Source organism: Catharus ustulatus, chromosome 12, assembly GCF_009819885.2.
Source record: "Catharus ustulatus isolate bCatUst1 chromosome 12, bCatUst1.pri.v2, whole genome shotgun sequence".
Taxonomy (NCBI): Eukaryota; Metazoa; Chordata; class Aves; order Passeriformes; family Turdidae; genus Catharus; species Catharus ustulatus.
In genome coordinates, this window is record NC_046232.1 from 19,030,010 (window position 1) to 19,054,826 (window position 24,817).

At 45.8% G+C, this 24,817-nt stretch overlaps 1 protein-coding gene across 2 annotated transcripts in view; it reads right to left on the bottom strand.

Annotated features, from left to right (window-relative positions):
- The window catches only part of IGDCC4 (immunoglobulin superfamily DCC subclass member 4), an 87,209-nt gene that overhangs the window by 57,207 nt on the left and 5,185 nt on the right, over positions 1-24,817 (bottom strand). For both annotated transcript variants that reach the window (XM_033070227.1, XM_033070226.1), the window contains exon 2: positions 102-431. In XM_033070227.1, coding sequence (XP_032926118.1) covers positions 102-431 — 330 coding nt within the window. The remainder of the gene's footprint in view (positions 1-101; positions 432-24,817) is intronic.

Consider the following 24,817-nt stretch of genomic DNA (forward strand, 5'->3'; position numbering starts at 1 on the left):
ATTTTATTTCACAGACATCTCAAGCTCCTGGGGAAGCAGATTTCTGTATAAATACCAGGAGGGGAAAGAAAGAAAATCAACAAAACCCCCAGAACACTTACTTGAAAACCTGACTGCAGCTGTTTGACTGGTGACAGTCCCTAGGGAGGTGTGAGACACACAGGAGTAATTCCCCTCAGCACCAGCCCTCTCGGGATATTTACTGTCCTTTGCCACAGCCTGGGATGAGATGAAGAGCGATCCATTTGGAAGCACATGGAGATGTTCCTGCTCCACTAATGGAAACCCATTCTTCTTCCATGTGATATTGATCACCTGCTCAACAGGAGTCAGGTTACAATCCAGAATCACCACTTGGTTTGGCTCCAGTATCACCTTTGCAGGACCAGCACTACAGCTCAGCTCCAGAGAATCCCCTTCTGACAGCCTCCCTGCAAAGAAAAAACAGTGTTACAGTGGGAGTTGCTTTCCTTGATTTAATCACATCCCAGTTTTACACAGCAAAGGAGCCATGGCTGGGGGTAGCAGGTGAAATTCAGCCCTGTTGGGTGACCAGCACAGCCCATGACTCCTGCACCATCCATGCCCCATCCCTATGGCTGTACAACCTGCACCACTTCTGCCATTCCCAATGGGCCCAGCAGCCACCCCTGCTGCCCACACTCATTTCCATGCTGGATTCGAGCAGAGAGCAGCTGGAGGAAGGTGAAGAGGTGCTAAGAGTAGGAGCAAACACAGAAGATGCAGTAAGGGCCCCAACCTGCCACCCTGCACATCAGAGCCTCCTCTGAGGCTGATCAACACTCACAAAACAATTTAGTGCAAAGTAAAGTATCCAAGCCCCATGTGGCACTCCAATGCCAATGACCACAACTCAGTAAGAGCAGCTCCCCCTCTAACTGGCAGTAAGAGCTCAAGTGCAGCTGGGTAAGCAGCAACTCCCACTGATGTTCATGTTCTGGGAAACACATTTCAAAGGAAAGACAATAAAAGAATGGTTAAAAACATGACCTGCTGTCTCTGAGCATTTTATCCCATATAGGTGAATCCAGAGGGAGAATGGATGGATGCATTTTCCCCACTAGAAAAGGATATTCCAATTGTTAGCAGACAGTACCCAGCACGTGCCCTTAGGCAACCTCCCTGCTGCAGCCTGAGGCCAGAGCAGTGACCAGCAACAAGCTCAGCTGAACAGATCTTGGTCTGGCTGACTTCCAAACCCACGTACTCGAGGGGGCTCCACCTCTGAAACAATGCTCAGCATTTCCTAAAAGAATATTGCCATTAATAAAATGCATTTGCCGTTAGAGTTCTCCAGAGACACTAAGTCAATGTTAGCTGGCAGCGCTGCTTCCACACACCAGCAATTTCAATCTCTGCTGTGCTCAAACCATCACCATCCACTCTTTTTATGGCTCTGCTCCAAATTATTTTGTCACTGCTCCAATCAGAAATGTTTCCTGCCTCTATAACAAGTTTATCAACACTGGATATGAACCACATGGCTCCCTGCCCGTCTCCTATCGCAGAAGGCTACAGATTAATTTTATAGGAATTCAAACACCCTATTAAACCTGCTACTACCTACTGCTGATAAAAGGGCTGCACTTTAAAAGAGTGTGTGTTAAGCATGCAATTAGGGGCAATGACACACAAAATTACATATGCAGGGAGATGGAAGTGTTTCAAGGCGTGTGCTGGAAACTGCAGGTGCCCTTGGAAGGGAGGGCCTAACCCTGTCCCCACATGTGGCCAATTCAGTGCCCATGGGGACAGGAACTTGTCAGGTTTGTCATCACTAGGCTGTACAATGACCACTGAGAACTTGGTGCTGGCCAGCTCTGTCCCTTCAGTGATGAGGAGGCCACACAAGAACCCTGCCTGTTGATTTGTCATTGTTATGGGACAGAACAGGCCCTCTTCTGTCACCTTCACTAGGACATCCAGGGGCAATCTCCCAGTCCCCAAAGATGAATTCCAGCAGGATACAGAGATGCCCATGTCACAGCCAGCCACTGTACTCTGTGACAAAGGGGCAGCCACTGCCACAGAGCAAGTCCCTGGATTTAGGGTTTTCCCACATGGATGCTTCCACCACGCTGCCATCCCACACTCTGCAGGGAGAAAGCACAGGCAGAAGCAGCAGACAGTGAGCTCCCAGTGTGTACACACCTACACACCACAATGGAACTCCTGCATTTGTCAGCCAGCACAGCCTGGCAGGTCCAGGTCAGGCAAATGTCACCAAGTGCCTTCCTGTAGGACAATCCTGCCCATTCATGTCTCCTAGGGCAGATTGGTCCTTTGAGGATCACAGCAAGCTACAGAACTCAGTGGCTCCCCAAAAGGATAGAAGCAGGGGAACAGGGAGCTGAAAGGCTGCCCCAGATGTACTGGACAGACACTGCCTCTGGAAGTCTTTCACGCAAGACAGCAGGTACCAAAAAACTGCGTGGAGTAGTGAGAAATTTAGCACACCAAATACCTGTGCAGGTGACATGGACAAGCACAGGAGAGGGTTAACAGCTGGAGAAAACTCAGCTGAGCTCAGGACAGGAGGCACACTCAGATTCTGTCAGGAGAACCCTCAGGAGAATCCACGGAGGAGCAGTGACACAGACACTTCTCTGAAGGGATGTCCCTGCAGCAGCTGCTGCTGTCACTGGTGCTCACACAGCCTGTGTGTACACAGCACCTCTGAGGAGGCAGGGCTGCTAGGGCAAAGGCTGTGTGCAGAGCTTATTCCAAAAGACCTGAAACTTGGCTGGGTAAAGCCTTCATTCTTTGCCTTTCCTTACATTTGTCATCTTTAGAAGCTCCTGTTCATTGCTTGGGGAAGCCTGTTATCTGTCCTATTATGTAGTTTCTTCAGACAGCAATTAGAATGGCATTTTGCTGAAAATACTCCTCCTCTTCCAAAGGTGAAGTGCAAGGGGACAGCCAGGAATAGAGAAGGGATCTGCAGTGCAGCTTCCCACAGTAAGAAGCAATTATCAGCCTCTCAAACTTCAATTCCTTAAAAAGTCAACTCAACCTGCTTGTAGCAGAATAAGAACAGAACATATTTTCCATCACAAAAAAAGTAGCTGCTTTTCAAAACCGTGTGGTGATGTTTCTATATCCCTAAACCAACTGTCTCTTTTCCCCAAAGTAAAAACCTACCTGGATCCAAGCTTCTGCTTGGTTGGTCAAACATGTGTGACCACCCCTCCTTGTTTGTTATTGAACACAGCCTGTGGGAAGGCCTCCAGCTGGGCAAATGAAGTTCCTACCCAACACCAGACTGCTCTGACCTGTCCAGAATCATCCAGCCCTGCTTCCTGCCCTTTTGGCCCCAAAATGCTGCAAGTTTTTGGTGACAAGCCATTTGCACATGCAGAGGTTGAGCAGTAGGGTCCAGAGTGCAGACTCTGCATTGCAAGAAGCCCCAGCCCTTTTGTCCCAAGATGTTCAAAGAACTGCATAAACACATCCTGATTAAGGAAAAAATACCTTCCAGGCTCTGGAAACATAGGAGGAGGTCTGGTTCAAAACACCACACTAAATTAGCAAGCCTGACAATGAGATAAAAGCCCCTTCAAGGGAAGGGATCAGAAGAGAGTAAAATTAGTCCAAGTGAGATCAAAGACAAATGAAATCAGGAATGTTAAGTGCTTACAGAAGCTGCTGACTATTTCCAACCTCCATTCTTCATCCCATAGTGACAGAAATGGATGGGACCCTGGTTAAGCACAGAGCCACGTGTGCTTGTGCAGCCTCCTGCTCACCTCCACCCCCTTCCCTGCCAGAGGTGATGCTGTCAGGAATGCAGTCAAGGTGGGCTTCCAAGACAGGAGCCAGAAGGGTTTTTTACACCTCAGTCCAAGGCAGGTGTTCCAGCTGCAGACCTGTGCTTTGGAGCCAAACAGCTTTTTGCTTTTGACTCCTCCTGGAAGCAGTTTGAGCTGCTGAGCTATTCCAAGGTGGGCAGTAACAGCTTTCAGATCATAAATGGATGTACAAGTACACACTCACATGTAGATACACACAACCCACTTGTGCATTCACATACAGAGTTCTGGGGGAATGCAGATGTATTCAAACACAGAGCATGCCCTGGAATGGAGGGTCTTTGATGTAGCAAGTTAAAAGCATTTTGTTCCCCATGAAAATTATATTTTCTGACCCAGGCTCTGCGGGGTTTTTTTCACTCTCCCCTGTGTTGCTAACCCCTAGGCTATGCTGTGCATAAAAACAGTCCAGGAGAAAATGTTCTTTTTCTCCCATCTATTTCCTCACTTCCATCAGCCATCCATCCACCTCCGGCATCCAGGCCCAGTGAAGTAAATTAAAAAGTCTCCTGTTGAGTGGCGTAAAAAAACAGGGCGTTTCAAGTGAACAAAGGTCATCAAATCTTCAAGGCACAAAGCTGTCCTCTGCCCTCCACAGGAGCACAGCCCCTGCCAGCCTGAGTTCAGATCCAAGGCAGGCATCTGAAAATCCACATTAAACCAGCCAACAGCCCTTCCCCAGTCACACATCTCAGCGTCCAGCCAAACCCCACTCCTATCATCTCCTCCTCCCAACATCAAAGGGAGGCAGGAACAGCCACATGTACCACTGAGTAAAGGTGAAAAAGAACGGATTCTGTTGGGTTTTAATTTCAAATCTATAAGTAAGCAGGTGAAGTGTGAGTGAGCAATACAGAAAGGTCTGACAGATTGCTGACAATGCAATTACTTGGACAGAGGTGAGACTCTCACAGCAGTGTTTTTACATCCAGGACATGCAATACTCCAAGCCCACGGAGTTGGGAGCTTTCACTCCATGACTAAGAACAGCACAAATCCCCACTTGTATCCCTGCACACAGGGCTATTTCCCTTCCCCTCCCCTGAGGTTTAACCACTTAAATCAAGGTGGAAAAACCTAGACAAGGCAGATGCTTGTTCTGGTGAAATTTTGGCTATCAGCAGTAAACATGCCCTTGAGCTCTGCTACTCAGCACGAGCAAATAAAAGGTTACTGTTCAACAGGAGACAAATGGCTTTGTGCAGAGGAGAATGAGTCGTGGTTTAGTAATTACTGTGAAAACAAAACATTCAGGCATAAACCAAAAAGGATTCAGTGCACTGGCATATCTGTGTTTCTTCTCTAGCACAGCTGAAATCACCTGATCCACAACCCCTGAGTCAGGCCCATAAGACTGACAGCACATCTCCATCAATTCTATCTTCTCTTCAAGAAACACATTCAGCTGTGGAGAGCCAAAGACATTTAGGCACACACAAGATCCCAAAGCAAAACCACTCCTAAAACCTCAGCCCGCTCAACAATTCCAAGGCTCAGACCTTCACTTCAAGGCATCTTTAGCATAGCTAAGTGAGGCCCTGAGAGCAGCTCAAGGACACCCAGCCCAAAGCAGCCAAACCACTGACAGCCTGCAGTGCCTTCCTGAGAAACCCCTCCAACACTCCCAGCCCAAAACAAAGAGCTGAGCCAAGCCAGACAGGACCCATTACAGCACAGGCCTTGGGAGATTAATACTTCACAGGGAGCAAAGTACAAGGGTTTCTAATCTGACACACTTCCAGAGCTGACATCACTTCTAGTTCTTGGCAGCCAGAGATTTTCCTGGGGAGCCGCTGTTGTGCTGCAGGTCCCACAGCCTGGAGCCTGGCCAGCACATTTCCTATTCCACACACATCTGGCACTTTGAAACTGGCTTGTGCACCTTGCAGAGATCCAGCCAAAGAAAACCTTCCCAGGAGCAAGAAAGTGGCTCAGGGGAGGAGAGCAGAGCGCTCGGTCATCGTGTGTGTTCTGTGGGATATCAGCACTAAGAGGAAAGGGCTCCTCTCTCCCCTCCACATCCCACAGGAGGTGGCAGGAATTCAAACTGCATTTGAGCCCCTGTCGCCTGCCTTAATTTATGTATTTATTTTGGATGTTGAACTCGTGGAACTCAACAGCACAATTAATCTTATTTAATTGGGAGTGAACAGCACTGAAGAAAAGTGAAGTTACTGCTTCCAAAGGGTTTTCCTACCTCTCAGCAAGCCAACTACTGTGCCATTGTTCTGCTTAATGTAACCTTCTGCCGATGCTCTTCAGAGGCTCTTAGAGCTGTAGAAAATCTTTACGTTCCCATTGTCTAATTCAAAGAGTGACTATACTTCAGTGTGTCCCCATTAAAGCAACACAAAGCTCTCTTTCTCCTTGGAAACTTTATGCATTGACAATTACAAGTCAATAGCTTGGTCTCAGTCTGTTTTTAGGGCAATTGCACTTGGCAAGTGGTGACCCAGAAAGAAATCTGGAGGAAGGTCTGCGACAGTCTGCATGCTGGGTGCTCGGCAACACCAGCACTGAAAGCAGAGCCCGAGGAGCTCTGGGCTTGGAGCACCCCACTCCCATGATCTCTGCAGAAAGAGGCTGAAAGAGGAGCTGGACACCTAAATCCCCTTGTGCATCACTTGTTCAGCCTCCCCACAGCACAATAAAATAGAAAACATTCTTCCATTAAACTGTAAGGAGGCCTGTGAGACAGAAGGGTCAAGATCCCTACATTCCCTACTTAGTTACCAGATGTTACTGGAACTTTCCACCTTGTAACAGCAACAGGAATAAGAAAGTTACACCTTCAACACCGATTAAGCCTCTCTGGAACAGAAGGCTCCCAAAACTAATCTCCAGAGCTGCTGAAAAGACCATTTTATTAACACTTGATATCCAGGCACAGCAGTTCCAGTGCTGAGCAGTGCTCACCAGTGGGAAGCCAACCTTATCCTAATTCTGCATATAAGCAACCTGGATGCTTTATTTAATAATGCAGCATCTCCCACTGCTGCAGGAGTATTTATCCAGCTGGCAGCAAGGGACTCTCAGATCATCCCCTGTCACTGAGCTGATCCCTGCCTTTCATGAGCAGCTGGGTGCCAGCCCAGCACTGCAGGCAGCAAGAGGCAGCATGTGGAGAGTGTCACATTGTCCCCACGTCAAGGGGACCGTGCCAAGAGCAATCCCCTCACACCCTGCACAGATCCAGCTGCAGCCATGGGGTGTGTGCAGTGTCCTGGTCACTCCCCAGCTTGGGCCTGGGTGCTCCTCAAGTCCTGGCACAAATCTGGACCCAGGATGAGCACTGGCATGGAAAACTGGAGCATGTAACTCTCCCCAAAGAACAATGCTGGGCATGAGCCTCTGGCCTTTGTCCTGTTCAAATCCCTAGTTCAAACCAAAAGAGCAGAAGGGATGGCATGAAAGAAACATTGCACATGCAATGCTACACCACTGTTTATGGGCCATACCTGGAAAGAATTATATCATCTAAAGCTGTAATTACAGTAAATAGATGTGCTGTTTGGGCTGGGATTGAATTAATTTTCTTCTCATGGGGAAATGAATACCTTTGTGTATAAATGTAACATTCACCAAGGAAAACACCAAGGAAATAGAACAGCTGAAAAGATCTTCATGGAAGTATTTTTGAAGATGCTCCTAATGCTGAAGTCAGCTGAAGCTGTTCATTTCAGCCCCCCAAGACCATGAAAGCCACCAACCCACACAGCCCTGGAAACTCTAACCTAGTAAAATGCCAACCAGTTTCTAGAAAGAACTAAGTGCTCTCCTGCTTCCACAGAAGCATCAGATTTGCCCAAATATCTGTGTTTACAGATGATGTCTAACAGATAGGAACAAACACCACACCAGTTCTCAAGATCAAGTTCCTTGAGATGTGTGTTATTCTGATGTATCCCCTGCAACAAATGGTCCAGAAAGATGAAACAAATCAATAGCAGTAATAATTTATTCATTGTGTTGGATTGTCAATGGCAATTATAACAGTAAAGTGCTTGACTTTCACAAAGGTTAAGCATTTGTATTTTCCCCCTCTGACCCCAGAAGGGTTTCTGAAGACAGAAGAAGTCTAGAATTTCAAAATCCAGATTTGCTAAACTCAGCCTTTTTCAGGTCTTCTCCCCAAGATGTCTCACAGCAGAACAGGGAGAGATGTCCCCATGCAGAGCAATATAAATGTGAATTTCCCTTGCACTGAAGGATGCTCAAAGTGCCAATGGGACTTAAACACTAAAATCCCTGCAAGCCTCTCCACCATGCTCTCACTGCCTGATCCAGGGAGGACTGAGCTGTTCCTGAGCCTTTCCCACCCCTCCATGCCCACCACCCAGAGCACTAAACCTTCCATTTCACTCCACAAACATCTCCCAGGCAATGTCCATCTCCTGGCCCTCATCCTTTCCTACTCAAAAAGCCAATGAGGAACAGCTGAGACAATCCCTGCAGAAGCTGCTGCAAGCACAGGATGCATGGGGAACTCAGGACAGAGCCCTGGGTTTGCATTCAGATTTACAGTGTGGAGGCACATTAAAATTACAAGCTTGAACAAGCGCACTGGAACAATAACACATCAGAGTCCTGTAATTGGGCCCTGAAATACACTTAGTGAAAAATACAGACCAGCTGCAATGCTGGAAATGCTCCTAATGCAATCCAAGGTAATTATTGGTAACAGACCATCAAACAAGTGCATTAATATGCTCTGATCAGAGAGAGAATCAGATGGACAGTCTGGCACAGCAGCTTGTACCTGCAAATTATGTAAATGATTTGAAAGAGCAAAGCCCCAAAGCCCTAGAAACACTAACTCTAATGAAAGTTATTAAATGCTATTTTTGTTATCTGCTGGTGTTAACATCAGAAGGCCCATTTGCTGCAGTGACTGTAATTGTGCTGCTGAGGGTCCAGGCTGAATAAGGCTGAGATTTGCAGACTAAAACAACTGTGTTGGATTTGCATGATCTCACCCACGCCCGTTTAAACACATAATGACTTCCTGCACTTTTCACTCGTGTTGGAAAGGAAATACAGTTATTTTGCTTTTGTGAGATACACTAGCTCCTGATTTTACTTCATCATACATGTACTTTGTCTGCAAAGGACACAGAGGAGTCTGAAAGAAGATCTCCTGTTACAACATTACCTATTTTTATACTTCAACTGTTTCAGTTTAGCATACTTTTAGGATATACTTTCATCTCTTCATGCCTGAGAAAGCTAAAAGTATGCAGTATGACACAAGCTTCAGTATCATTCCTCTTGAGAATAGTCACTTAACCAGAAACTAATATTGCCAAATAAATACACAAAAATCCTTCACATGTGAGCTACAGTTTTAGAGTATTTTGTAGTTCTTTCCCCCTGGGTTAATGACTTTGCATATTCCAAATATACAAATACACTAAATTAAAAAATGTTCACTTCCAACAGTGAATATTTTATCAGTCAAGTTCTCACCACCCTAAGTATTAAAAAAAAAAAAAGGCAGCATACCAATGCCAGACCTTGGGCTCATTCTAAGAGGAATAAAAGTGTCCCCACTGCAAGTCTGAATCCAGCAGCCAAACTCCCCAGCTAATAGATCCTGTCCTCTCTACCAGACAATTCTTTAGCCTTTGTAACTCAAAATTTTACACATAAAATGCAGTGTAAAGCTGTGGAGCAAGCCTCCTTCTTCTCCCCCGTTTTAAAGACCTCCAGAAACTTGGGCTATACTTTACAATTTCAAAAGAAACACACCACCTGTCATCTTATTTTCTTTTTTTCCACACTGCAAGAGAAGCACACTTCCAGCTTCCATGGTGCACCCAAAGACTCATCCACCTCCAGTGAGGCAGAGGCACCTGCAGTGAGTTTCAGGCCTGGTTCACTGTCCATCTTTCTTCCCAGCATGTCACATGTGCTGCATGTCACCAAGGACAGCAAGAAAGCTCAGCAGCAAAGGAAAGAGGAAGAGTGGCACAGAGAAAGGACACAAAGCCTTTGACTCTGCCCCTGCTTGGGTGTACGAGGCTTGTGCTTGGAGTGCCAGCTCGGCCCCAGAGCCCCAGCTCACCCCCCTGGCTCTCTGCAAAGGAGGCAGGAGTGACAACAGCTGCTGTCATTTATTAGTTGTGTCTGCTGACGCTCACCAAGCCTCCCCAGGACGCAGCGCTCCGCTCGCAGCCAGACGGAAACGGCGAGTGTGGCTGGAGCAGCAGGACAAACACTTCTCCATCGTGTGCTTCCCCTGCACAGACACTTCCAGTTGTCTTGCCTGTCATTAAAAGGAACTTACAACCTGCTGCTGAATGATGTACTGTAATCAATGCAGCCACAAGATCCCCTGGAAAGGGCGTGGGAGCACTGCTCAGCAGTGATATTTATGAGTGCAGGACCCCACAGACCAGAGCAGTCCCAACTCTCCTGAGTGTTTCCACTATTTACACTGAGATCAGAAAATTAAAATTATATTTTACGCTTAATGGTTTGAGCAAGACCTGTGAAGTCCTTCTCTCAGTCCCATTTACAACACAAACGCCAATGACAGAGCAGCAGATGGTCAGAAACACTCCCCTAGAATATTCAGGCGATTCAACTTGAATCTGTGCCCAAATCATTTAACTTTAATGGATTCTTTCATTAACAACCAAAGAAAAGGAATATGGTTGCCAGGACATTAAAATCACTTTTTCAATTATACTGTTATAAAATCGAACAAATTAGCTGTAATTCTTAGCTGAAGCTTAAATGGAAGCATGACTTTATGAAAGAAATTAAAATTGATTTGGATTAGTGGGCATCAAGGGCTTTTTAAAAATTAACAAGATTCTTATGACTTCATAGCATGGATGGATTAGCTGGAGGTTTTGCTGCCCTGTGCTTGCTACCTGCCAAAGCATGGCAGCTGGCTTCACAGCATTTGTTACAGCAGGGTTTAATTAGACTGAGGGGAGAGAACACAAGGATTGAAGCTGGAAACAAAGTTCTAGAAAAGCTGGGTGGTGTCTGAATTCACCTTCTGGACCCAGCCCAGCAGGGTCTTGGCAAAACTCAGGGAAATCATAACCTCTAAGCTTTAGCAGGACAAGATGTACAGGCTGTAGTGTTTAGCTCAGGATGGTCTTGCAAAACTGTACTGGATGCTTCACAAATACAAAGAAAAAATATCAAGCCAAAGATGTCTGTTGTAAAGAATACACAATTTTAATGCAGGCTATTGAAAAAAAAATTCCAACATATCACAGAAACCCAAAACAGGTGAGGATTAACAATGGGAGCAGTGGAAAGAGCAATTCATAAAGGAAACAAGAACTGTAACATGGGGCACATGCAAGTTGCCTACAACACAGAGCAGTGGGGTCACACTAGGAAGAAAAATGTCCTTTATATTGTATAATATGAACTTAATGAAAGAGACCTTCACTGAACACAACTTGCATTGATCCTAAAGACCAGGAACCCTAAGATGTACTTTAGAGAGCCATCCCCCTGCCAGGGAAGGGAGCGATTTGGAACTGTTGCCCAGAAAAAAGAGACTGAAACCAAGCTGGAGGCTTTTATACCTGCACTGGACAAAGCCTTTTAAAATTTATTTATTTAAAAAAAAAAAAAAAAAAGAGAGAGATAAAAAAAATAAGAAAAAAGGCACTAGTGGGAACAATCCTGTTTTGACCCCTGCAAGCTGGACAGGATGTTCCAGTGCTCAGGCTCCACCCCAAACAGCTCCAGGATGATGCACTGCTGACAGCACCTGCCAGCTGGCACAACTGGCCTCTCTGTAAGGTAAATGCAGCAGAACATTTCAAAACCATTTTCATGAAATCTTGCAACACAAAGCACTTTAGATGACTCCCCTTTACGAGTCAGCATTTCATATTTAGTTATTTCTGCTCTTTATTGCAACACAGCGGGTGGCAATTTGCATCAGTAAAAGCTGGCTGGAAAAGTTAATCTTTCTTTGGACAATCCTGAATATTACTGCTTTGCCATAATCCTGCTGGTTTGTCACCCTGCATCTGGCTTTCAGATATGCCACAGAGTAATGTTCTCCAATAAATCAAGAAGAGCTTTACCCTTTGAACCAAGCTTTGAATTGTAATCACCGTGGGTCTCCGTGTGCTTGTTAGCAGGTCTTACATTTAAGAAAACAGAAGAACACATTTTAATCCAGAACCTTTCAAGATCCATGTGTCTTTGAGTTCTTTTAATGATTTAAAAATCAGGACACCCTCTGGTTTTCTGTTAGAACTAATGGCAAGATCTGGCCTAGTAGGGTGGCAACTATGCACACATAACACACATAACCAAGACCTTTATCTCATCTAGGGTAGGGATCTGAAAAGCCTGGAGTTGGTAAGAAAGGAGACCCCTGGATGAGACTGCCACTGACAGTGATCCCTTTGCAAAGCAAAGCAGAATGGGCTTCTGCAAACCAATGTTTTAGGCTGAAAGGTGACTTTTACTTTTGTACTACTGCAATGGCACAAGAGCAGGCACATCAAATTCAGGGGCTTCTGCTGAACAGCAGCAAATGCCAGGGCAGGGAACGGTAATTTCCAGCCAGGAGCACAGAACTTCCTGACCCAAACTGCCTGACCCAACCAAGCAGCACAGACAGTAACTGTACCTGTGAAATCTGGCCTCAGGCTCACACTACCCCCACAAAGGAGCAGGGAGAGGAACTGGCTCTTCTCACCACACTGTAGGCACCAGCACCCCTGTCCATCAGCTCTGGGTTAGAAGCACCTACAGGGACTTCTGAATATCCATTTTGACTTGTCTACGAGTAGAAGCTTATTATTATCATAATTATTAGTAACAATTATACAACTATTATATATGTTAATATATGTCAACAGAATAAGAATATTAATATATTCTCTACAGGGTATTTCACAGAATTAATGAGATCTCATAATGAGCCTAACCTCTCTGACATTTTGCTGATACTTATTTCTAAGCAAGCTACTAAATTCAGTGTGCATCTGCTCCAGCATTGAACCAGCTTGCAACTCAACTGGATACCATAGGTGAAAAGGACATGAATGCTGATGGAGGGAGGTTTCTGCCTTGCTGGGGGCAGTGATGGAAGGGGCAGATGTACATTTACTCCTGCTGCCTTTATTATCAATCTGGTTCTCTCTACTACAGGCAGCTCAGAGCAGCCAAGTTTTAAACCACCCCAGCTCCTCCTGCAGTGAATGGCAGCGAGTCCCCAAGAGCTCTTTGCCATTGACACATCAATTCAAGCACATCACAGGGCTGTCTCCATCTCCAGTCCCAACTCCTCCCCAAGACTTTCAAAGTGAACTCCAGTGAGGCTGAGGCTGATCTCAACACTGTTTTCCTAGTGGTCTTAGCTGGCATGCAGGGCTTCCCACCCTCTGACACCTTCCCAGCACGCTCAGGTGCCACAGAAAGGGAAGTAAGCACTCTCCAGTGCACTGGGAAACACAGCACAGGGCAGTCCTACAGCCAGTGAAACGTGCCCTCAGCATCCTCAGAGCCACACACAGCGCGACACCCAGGGGCACACAAGGCACCTCTTGTGCTCACTTGTATCCTGCCTCCTGTACAAGCTGAGATTAGGTAACTCATTTCAGCACCAGATCCTAAAAGCTCTAATTCTCTGGTAGTGAATTCAGCAGCAAAATTCCCACAGAGAGGTGGATTTAGCCCTTGAGAAGCCCAAAACAAAAGCAGCATCTGTGACTCACCCATGAGACCCATAGCAACCACAGTGTAAAAATTACATTCACATGGACTTGATGCTACTTGTGCAAAACAACTCTGGAGCCCTTCTGCTGGCAGACCCCATCTCTGAACACTCTTCTTCCCTCTTTTGTTCTCTTTAGGACATTTGCATGGAAACAAGAGCCCCGTCTCTCAGCTGCTCATCTCGTCCTGCTGTCTGCCCTTCCTTCACAGAAGACAGACTTTTCAGAGAGGCTGTTTCCAGGCAAACAGCCTGGAATGACAGAAGAGCAGAGCACACGAGCACCTCCCAGAGCCAGAGTGCCAGTTCCAAGGCAGGGGTGCCCTGTGCACAGACAGCCTCTCACCCTTTTGGTGATGAAAGCTGCTGGGTACACAGGAAGAGTTCACTGAGAGACTTTCAGAGCCTCTTCCATGGAAAACAAGTCTCTTACTTCAAGACCATGCTGAGAAGGTCCAGTTGTGTGGAATGCAACATCAGTCACCAGCCAGGAAAAGCCCTGCTAGCCCGAGGTACCCCCAAACTCAGCACTGACATGTGGCACCATCAATATTGAGACTCAGACTCCTTCAAAAAAACCAACTCAACATTACAGCAGGTTCAGATTCTGCTCTTGTCCCTGAATCTTCCTGTCATTTTTACTCTCTTGTAACCATATTCTTCTTGTTCCAGTGGGGTTGGCTATGTGGAAAGTCTAACCAAAGTGGGGGGGAGCTGACAGTGACCTGCTCCGTGTATCTAACTCAGAGTGTGAGCCAGACAGCGCTGTCAAAGGGCAAAGAATACACTCTGGAAACAAAACCTCTTTGTTCCTCTAATTTTGTTCCAGTTAAGTCAGTTCAGCTGTTCCATATAACCAGTCAAAAACATTCAGCATTTCCCAAAGTATTTTAAGACTTCAAAGTTGTAGGTTTTATTTTGACAGTTTTAAAGCACATAGCTTTTTTTTTTTCTTTACAGATTTTTTTTTGCATTAAAAACAAGGCTGTTTAATAAATTAAGCTTTACAACAACCGCTGCCGCTCCGCTTTTATCATGGCTTCAATTAAAATATTGTTTCTTGCAGACAGCTAACGACTTCTGAGAAAAGAAAAGAGGTTTCACTGAGAATGTTTTCAATACACTCAATTTGTTAAAACTCGTGATTAAAACCAAACTCCAAGTAGGGTAGGCTCAAAACCAGGTGGGTTTAAAGCTGTCCAAGTTGCTGATATGAAGTCAAAACTTCACAGCCTCAAGTGAGCATACCTAAAAAGTAAATTCTTCAACAACCAACAATGGACTATTTAGGAAAATGGGACCTCTCCAACATTCAGTGATGAGGAAAATGTAGGAAAAACACTGTTTAGAGCAGTGCCTGGCAGCTCAGCAGAGATGGGAGTTCATCAGGAGCAGGCTGTTCCAGAACAAAACCTTTCTACATAACCCAGGCAACAGATCTGACCTTTCCATCTACAAAAAACAGTCAGCCCACCACTGAACTCATAACTGGGGGAGATCTATCCCTCAAATCCATTTTTTTTCACAGTCTCAGGGCCAAACCTGTTCTGACACCGACTGTCTCCTGTCAGGAAAGTGCTGGAACAGCTCAGGGACAAGACCTGTGCTGAAACCAAACCTGTGTGAACTCTCCCCGTGTAACCTGAGCCTCACACACCCGCGCTGACATTGTCACCGCACTGAACGGGAGCCAGGCAAGCAAACCAAGGACTCACGTCTTCAAGAGCAAACAAAAGAGGGTTATAAAAACTAATTAGCTGTTTGTGCTCGCTGCTGCTCTTCTCTGCAAAGCTGTAACCACAGCGAGTACATCTCTGAGGGCTTCTCAATAGCAGCTCTGCCATGGCCTGGGCTGGGCCAGCTTCACGGTGCCAGCAGCAAAGGCCCTAATCCCACAGTTTTGAGGTCAAAGCTCCCCTCACACAGTTCACAGTACAGCCCACAACCAGCTGTGTCAGCACAACTGAGAAAGCAGGATCAAGCAGCCGTGGGGACGAAGCTTTTAAGCTGCGATGCTGCCAAATGCTTCGTATCACAGCCCTGACTATTTGCATTTTTGCCTTGGGCCCCATCTGTAGCTTCCCATCCATGTAAAAGCTGTCCCCAGGGAGAAGAAAGGCTACTGTCCATTTGTTCAACACATCTCAAGTGCATCCAGCTTCAAATGAAATAGGTGGTAAAACTCTTTTCCATGCAGTTCTGACTCTCTTGCTGTCTGGGGGCAGGGAAGGCCAGAAATTGAAGTAGCTGGTCCAGTGGCACCAGAGCTGCTCCCAAGCCCTCCCAGCCTTCCATGCCAGCAGCACATCCTCTCCATCAGAATCACACACACACACTCTTAATTCTTAATTCAACTTCCTCTTCATATAGAGGATCCTACAAAGCAGGTCTCCAAACGCACTATCAGTTAAATCACTTTGTGAATATCTTCAAATATCTTTAAAATATGATTATATCCTGTTCAAGAAGTCTTAATAAGCCATATTTTTAGCCCAGGAATAACCTGAAAACCAGCAGAGACACACTGCAGCACTAAAACTATGTCACTGTAAAGCTATTTCATTACAAGCCACAGCTCTCTTTGCACAGATAATTTCTTCCAAGAGCCCAACTAAGCTGTTAGAAAGTTTTCCAGCAGGCACATGTGTAGAGCAGCCAGAAATAAGCCTAACATACCAGGCAAAAGTTGAGAACCAGGAGACAGAAAGGAATAAACACAGGAGATGGGTCCCTTTCAACACACGTGTCTCAGCAGAGGTCACTGCAATGACTGGGAGCTGGAGCAGGGCCAGGGCACCGTGCATGCATCTGTCAGGGATCCCACCCAGGCATCCTCACACACATGGAACTGCAAGGCTGGAGAAAGCAGGAGCTGCAGCTGAGACCACCCAGCCTCTGGGGCCTCACACTCACTACCTGCAGTGACAAAGGGACTGACACAGCCACAGCTGGCACAGGGAGCACAGACCATCCTTCAACAGCCATTGGCATCAGCATCAACATCCAGAGGTGACAGACACGTGGAACACAGAGGCAAGGCAGGAATCTGGCACCCCAACTTGCCCAAGCTTCATGTGAGAAGCAAAGAGCAGATGAGGTGCAAACAGGATCCAGACATGACAGTGGCAGGCACTCCATGGACATTCTGCTCATGTCCAGGGGTTTGAACAGCACCCACAGCAGCTCATTCCCAAAATCCCTGGCCTGAACATTGCCTGGGAGTCCTGCAGGGCTTGTGACCCAGACAGGGCTGAGGAGAGGCACAGACACAGCCCCCATCAGTCACAGTTCTGGGGAGAATGCATCACTCTCCCATCCCTGTAAAGAGAAAACAAGCCACAAAGACACCCCAAGCAAGTGCTGGTGGAGTGACACCCTGTCTGACTCAGAAGGACAATGTGAGACTCCAGAGGCTCTCAGGCTCTAGAGAGAAACTCTGAATTGCATTTCTGGAAGCTGCACCTTCCCTGATCCTGGAAGGAAGCTGAGGTAAGGGAATACTCCTTATCTCCTTAACATGAGGAATCTAAAATGGGCTTCTCCTCTGAACCAGCTCCAAAGTTTATCTCAGAATCACCACATTATCTCCCAGCAGCCCAAACCACTCCTATTTGTTACAGAATAATAAAGCCATTACTACTGAGCAATCACACTGTTACACTGTTGTTTTACACGGCTATAATTTAACAGTTCCTCACTGTTTGCTTTAGAAAATCTATTCTTGAAAGGTCTATAAAATTATGAACTCCTGCTCCAGTTTGAAAACATAGGCACGAACAGGGATTTCTGTTTTCTAATAAATCACATACCCCTACTAGTAAACACCAGCTTATAAGAAACATCTTTTGTTTATTGAAAGTAAATAGTGTGTGGACATTTTAAACAAAAAGAAGGTGGGAGGCGGAGGGGGACAGACAGATTATGTTTTTCACTTTCATTTTGCCTTGTGTCTAAACAAACAGCTCCTAACAGCTTTGTTTTCCAAACCAACTTTCTCCCAGCTGCTATCTGGAACCACAGAAAGGGAAAGCAATACTCAAGATGCACAAGGATTACTTGACTTTGCACACTCATTTTACTCAGCAATCAGTGCTCTGGCTGCACAAGCCACAGGGAGGGCTGCCAGGAATAAGCAGTAGCCTTGGAGAGACTGGTTGGCTTCACAACAGATCAGTACTGGGAGGGTTCACTCAGACCCTCACACCATGCCAGGGAGAACCAGCATTTTGCCAAGTTTTTGTGACAGGTCCCAGTTTTGCCACAGGAGCTGATCTGCTGCCTTCCACTGAGCCACAAGGGCACAGAAACTTGGAAGATGACTCAGAACAGCTTAGAGAGGAGGCCAGAGAAAACAGCTCCTACAGACCCCTCAGGGACAGTTACCTGCAGCATCTGAAAACAAACTAACCCTGATCCTTTTTAGCCATGATTTTTACTGTTTCCATAAGGTACAGGAAGCACAGAGATACTGACCCAAAAAGACACAAGAAATTATACCAGGATAGAGCACACTCTAATGTTTCTGAATTTTTCATCATCTTCAAGATCAAAGATATTAATCATCAAAGATCTTTCTCATCCCTCTGCCTTCAACTGATGATCAAGGCACCAAATATTCCCACACTTCTTTTTCTTGCCTTCTTGCTACAGTTTAATGTTACTTAGACCACTTCCACCTCGTAAGTTCCTTGCCCACAAGAGATGTAGCAACACTTCATTAAAGCTGCAGGGTGGGAATAGCTACAGTTAATATTTTCACTCAGGTGATTCCTTATATCCAAGCATAAACACAGCGACATGACTCCAAGAGAGTCTCAGAAATGATGTGCAAATACCTGGCTCTTTCACAGCTCTCACACACCACTGAAACTTGCTGTATTTACCCCACCACTTTCTTAACTGCACATCATGCCACAGCTGAACAGCCCCTCCATAGACAATAGTCCAGCCCCTTCTGAGCTGGACCTTCATGAACATCACCCAAAAAAGGCATCTGAAAGGCCTCAGATGGAGAACAGAACGTGATAATTTCTCACTTACACGTCATTCACCCCATCCAGGTCTTGCAGGAAAGCACCTGTTCAGCTGGGAATGTGCAGCAGCCCGAGCCAGCCTGCACTGTGGGAAGCAAACCCTCTGCATGAGCCCTTTTTACGTGGCCTTTTTCTCCCATCCCTGAATAGCTGCCACAACAGCAAAGTCCCCCTGACAGCACATAGATTTTACTGCTACTCACAGTGCAAATGAGATAATTAGGTCAGAAATCTTCAAAAGCCCTGCTACTGCTGTGGGTAATGAGATTCTGCAGTTCACCTCAAAATAAAAATGGAAGGAGAAGGGCAGGTAAAGCCTCCTTCTCTACCAACAGCCTGAAGTCTAGCTGTGAAGCCATCCAGGAAGCAGCTTAGTCCAGATTCCAACAACAAGTCCTTCCTAGCAGCTAGGAAGTCAATGCATGAATACAACCCATTAAAAAGAGGAGTATTCATATGGGAAAACCAGGGGCACAACAGATTTGCCAATAAAACACAAGGTACAAGCAGCCAAACTGCCACATTTTATTTAGTGACAGCCCTCTTATCTTGCTGTGTGATGGCTTTCTCCTTGCAAAAACAGACCAGATCACATCTCTGTTCTTACCTGAAATACTGTCTTCAAAAAAAAAGGGACAAAGAACCCTTCTGCAGGGGTGCCACTTCAGTGACAACTCAAGACACACACTCCTCAGACTGATCTGAAAGATTTCACAACAAACAAAATCCCCTGGCACGTATTTAGAACTATTCATTGTACAATTCTGTATTTTAAAGTTAAGCAAAGAGCCTCTCTTGTTTGCTCTTGATAGGCTGGGGTTCAAGTCTGGAGCATGTCTTCAGGGCAGGGTGTAAAGTGCCATAATGCAGAACAGCTACAGAATGTCAAAGAACAGCTCTGGTTTCAATCCTACCAAACACACAAGGAAATACTCATATAAACCCTCTCCCTGCTCCTTGTGCTTTCCAGGTCTCTCCAAACAGCCAACCTGTCCTGCAGAGCCCCTGTGGAAAGGCCTGGATGTGCAATTTGTCACTCAGAGAGGACAAGAACCAATCCTCCCATGCTGCTTCGGAAGAAAATCATCTACTCTCAAGAAGAAAAGTCAGGCTCGTCAAATTCCTGCCAACTCTCCTGCATTTCCCAGGTAATTGCACAAACCATGAATTAATAAGAAATAATGAGCCAGCACACAGGGGAAGAGAAGACAATTCAGAGCAGCAACAAAGAGAACTAATGGAAAAGTACATTTTAATAGCTCAGTGCAGACTGTCACTGCCAGCCTGCATCGCCCAAGAGAGCGAGGACACAAGGACACACACGTCACCCACACAGCACAGGGACAAGGCACAAGGCAAAGGTGAGGGGGGCTTAGGGCAGGAGTTAATTCTGCAGAGGACAGACAGCGTGGGAAGTCCTGACAAAGCACCAGCCTGTCCAGGGACGGCCTTGTCACCACCCACCACGTGTCCTTGGGGAAGTCACAGAACCCATCTGAGCCTCATGCCTGGCTGCAGCTGCAGGGTCTGACCCCAGCTCCTCCATGGGTGTGGCCACCCCTGCTTTATCCAGACCTGCTCTGCTACTTTCTGCTATCACCTAACCCCACAGGTATGTTATCAATGCAGCCAGCCAGCCTTGCTGGGACAATAGCAGATAAAAGGGCAGGTTTGACAGAGAAAATAATAAAATGGGAGATGATAAGCTGTGAAGTCAAAGGGGTGCTCGCAGCTGGACATGAATGATCTTACCAAGGACTTGACCACTGTGGGATTTTAATCCTCCTGGCTTAACTTCTTACCTAGTCCTGTTTGAAAAGGCAGTATCTGGTTGTGATCTGGAAACTCAGTTATCACTGTAAGAGCAAAGTGACCTCTTACAGCTCAGGGATTGTGCTGGGAAAAACAGCAACATGACAGCCATACCTGTGGCTATGGGATGCACGTGAAAGTGGAAGAAAACAAGGAGCAGGACAAACTTTTGAATTTGGCTAGGACAGAGGGTCAGAATGGGTGGAAATCTGCCCTCCCATTTCCAAACTTAAACTTACATCTATCATAACAACAGGAGGTAAATATATTTCACAATCTATTTAAAAACTGCCTCACACCTACTTGGCTGTTTAACTTTCCAGCATCTAGAGTGCATTTACCCACTGTCAGTGCAAGTTTCTCTTCAGAGCACATAAATCTTTCTGTTTTCCAAAGCTGCAGCCAGCTGAAACCTGACAGTTTGAGGACAAAGCAGTAAAAGGCCCGGGTCTGCTTCCAAATGGTGAAGGACACGCTTTTGCCACACAGTATCCGAGCAGCAGAATTCCTGCCGGGACTGTCACACCACTCTGGGGCCCTCCAGGATCACTGGGGGTCCAGGCTCGGCTGGGATGCTTCTCCCTGACTGCCTCTGGGATTCTGCTTATCTCACCAAAACACAGCTAAAAACAACACCTGGACTTCAACACTGAGATTTCAACAAAAACACCTCAGACTTTTCTCAACAGTGCGGAGAGTTTTACCTCTGACTGCTACATGAGCGCTATAAATGGTGGCTGCTCTGGACCAAGGAATCCAACCTCATTTACTACTAAAACCAGATTTATTTCCATTAATCTAGACTAATTACTGCTGCTCCTCCTTTAATGAGGTCTGTTGTGCCTCAGCATGTAACACCAGCACAGGAGAAATCCTCATGTTCATAGCCAGGCAACTTTGGGCCACTCTGAAGAGCTCCTTCTCTGCTGTCGGAAACAAATGATGAGAGTGATGTCTCTTCAGAGAGGAGTCTTATTTCAGGGAATGCTGTGTGATCAGGTCAACAACAGCCTTGCAAAAGCTCCTTTATCCAACTTTTACTACTGTTGAGCAGGGATTAACATTAATTGAGCCCAGCCTGTATTAGCCAAGGATTACTTGGTAGTCACCAGCCTATAATCACTTGCATTTTCCAGCAGAAACCTTTACACCGCTCAGATAACTTGCAAGATAATCCAAGTCACCTTTTTAATGAAATCTGTATAAAAACACACATCTACATCATTGTCTTCCTCCTTCCAAAACACACAATTAGTTCAGCTTAGAAAATGCTATAAAAACTAGTTCTGTCAAATTTTCAGTCCAACAAGTTTCCAGTGAGAAGAAAATACTCCCTATGAGGGCAGCATTTTTTTAAACCTCACAGACTTTAAAATACACAAAAAAGTATTCAGGAATTTTAATTTACAGGCCTTCACATACCAAACACCACCTCAGTCTTTCTGTTTAAAATCTAAATGGAAGCTACATAGATGTGCCCATCCTGATGCTTCCTCTGGTTTCCTGCATGTGAGCATCTTGCTGCAACACCCCAAATCTGCCTCAGCAACAGCTCGGCTGCTCTGCAAAGACACTCTCAGAGCTGAAGGTTTCTTTACTTTTCCCTTGGCTGGCTCTAATCACATCTGGAAAGCTGCATCCAGCACTGGTTGTCTGAGCTGAATGGCAGCTCTGCACTGAGCTGGGGGAAACTGGTGCCCTAGGGATCTGCACGGTCCAGATCCAAGAAATCAGGCTCTGAACTGAGCAATAAAAGATTTCCCCAGCTGAGCAAACACCTGACTGCTGAGAAAAGCAAGGCTCACTTACTACACTTACTACAGAAGGCTGAGATTATGTGAATGGAAAACAGGTGAAAGGCTCAAGGACCTGCATTAACTTGGCTCAGTAAAGAGGGGTTATCAGGAAATTTGGTGAGTGTACACATCCTCACAGGAGGCTCTTCATACCAGTACTGTCTTCACACAGCCCTACAAACCCCACAAAGCTGGGTGAACTCCCACTGGAGGTGCTCATCACTGAGCAAGGATGTCAAACCAGCCTCCCAAGGGGCTGTGATGGACAAGCACCCACAGCAAATGTTCAAGTCAGAAGTGGGTGCTGCTTTTTAAGAGATGCTCATTTTCAAGCACAACTATTAAACCCAGAATCATCTCAGCTTCCCACAGTACACAAGAAGGCAGCACAATCTACTGCTTGCCTTCACTGGGGTAAAAAACAAAGAATGATCTGACAGCTCAGCCTCGTGCCTGGATGCTGAAGTGTTGCTGAAGCCTTTCACCCCTCACTTAACTCCTCTGCTGCTAAACAGCAAATCCTGGCAGCAGCCACAAGCATGAAGTAAATGGGAAGCTCTTCTCTGCCAGCAGCTGGGAGAAACTTCCATCTCTCCCCACTTTGCATGTAAAGAAAACTCCACAATAGTACTTGTGGTATTGCTGCTCGCCAGATTTTCCACTGACAGACTCTTGAGGAAAGCCTCCAGATAGGAAATCTGCTCCTAAGGACCCTCTCCAAGTGGATGACTTTTGACTTTGGGAACGGATGGTTCATCTTGCTGAGGAACAGCTCCTTTTGTTTTCAGTACAGAGAAGAAGAATACAAAGGAAAAGAGAGAAAAGTTGCATTTACTGTGACCTAGGGAACACAGAGCTAAATAAATTTGATCAATATTTTGATTTCTCTGACAAAAGCCGCAATCAGCACTGACACAAACAACTGGTTAGCAAGCTGGGGGGCAGGAGGGGAAAATCAAACCAGAGTTTCAAGATACTTATCTTTCCATCACAACAATTGCCACCAATGACAGTAATTTACATGGCTAATAGGCAGTATTATGTTTACAAAACCATTCTTGGGAGGGAAAATCTAAACAATTTTTGCCAACCCAGCAAAGGAGCTGGTGTTGGATCAGATCCTGGGTTTCTTTTTCCCCTTTTTATTTTATCTGAGGGTATTTTGCCAAGATGCCTTGCTAAAGTGCCTTCAGAAGTGTCTTTGCAAGCCACCCAGACCCGTGGAGGATATGATCACCCTCCTGTCAGAGCCTGAATTCTCCAACAGCAGGGCTGCCCTGGCCTCAGTGACAAGGGGAAATATCTATCAAGCAGAAAAACAATGAAGCCAAGCATCAACCCCAGCTCCTCCACCCCACCCCACACTCCTTACCTCTCTGCTGAAGATAACCTCCAAGGAGCCCCTTGTCTCCCACACAGGGCAGCTCCCATCCCCAAAGCACAAACTGATGCCCCTGACATCAGCCTGAACACCTGTTAATTCTCTGCCCTCCCCAGTCCTCGGTTTGGTTTTTCTTTCCATGAAAAGCTCACTGTCCCTTTGTTACAAGCTCTGCCAAGGCTTTGCCACGGACAGACAGACAGGTGGGATTGCCAGGACACAGAAATGGGCTCAAACTGGCTCAGTCCTTCTGGGGCTGTGTAATTAGGAGGACTGTACTCATCATTCCTTTAAAGCAGCACAGATAACCCCAGAAAGGTAAGAGCAGATTTTCCACTAAAAAAAGATAAAGATTTCCAAAATAACATAAAAGCCTTTTCACATGCACAGAAAGAAAATAATCAGTAAACTCTTGACTAGTTTTAAAATCAGGGGAAATTCCACTTTTGTCTGAAAAATACATGCACCCATCCTGCAGCTGTATCCAAAGCCAGCCAACAGCCACAGAGAGGACACTCCTGCCTTAAGTGCAAAATCTGAGGTAATTTCAGAACCTGTAAGCACTGATGATGCTTCTGAAAAAAGATGATTTACCAAAGCCCTGAGTGCATAACCAGTCAGATCTTGCCAAAACTCTCAGTGTATTGACAGGGCATGGGAAATCCATTTCATTAAGTAATGACCTTTTGGTCACACCAATTAACTTGATGGTCTATCGACAGTCAATTTAGAAACGATCAAAGATGCACATTTCCCAGACAAAATGGACTTTATCACATCCCTGCTGCCAGCCTGCCATGTCTTCTGCATCCCAGGTTTGCTCCACCAAGTTCTGCCATCCCAGCACTATTTTAACTGTTTAATTTCCCAAAGTCTTACATTTAACGAGGTGCTAAGCCATCCCAACTCCAAGGGGAACATGGTTCAAAGACCCAAGCTGGAAATGAGACCAGGGAAGTCCATTGGAACAAGGGAGACACAGCAGACTGAGCACAAATGCAATACTTCACATGCTAGATTTTGATTCTCCCACCAATCTGGGCTGAGAGCAAACCTTGGGGATGCTCACATTTCATTAACACACCTTTAATATTAATGACCTGTCCTCAAGAACTCCACGAAAGAGCTGGGAAAAAAATTAAAACATGAAAAAACATGAAAAGATAGAATAAACCAGGTTACTCCACAGCTCAGCTGAATTTCATATGGCAATAACAGACAATTGTGCTTAAACTGCTGATAAAGATTTTTAAATAATT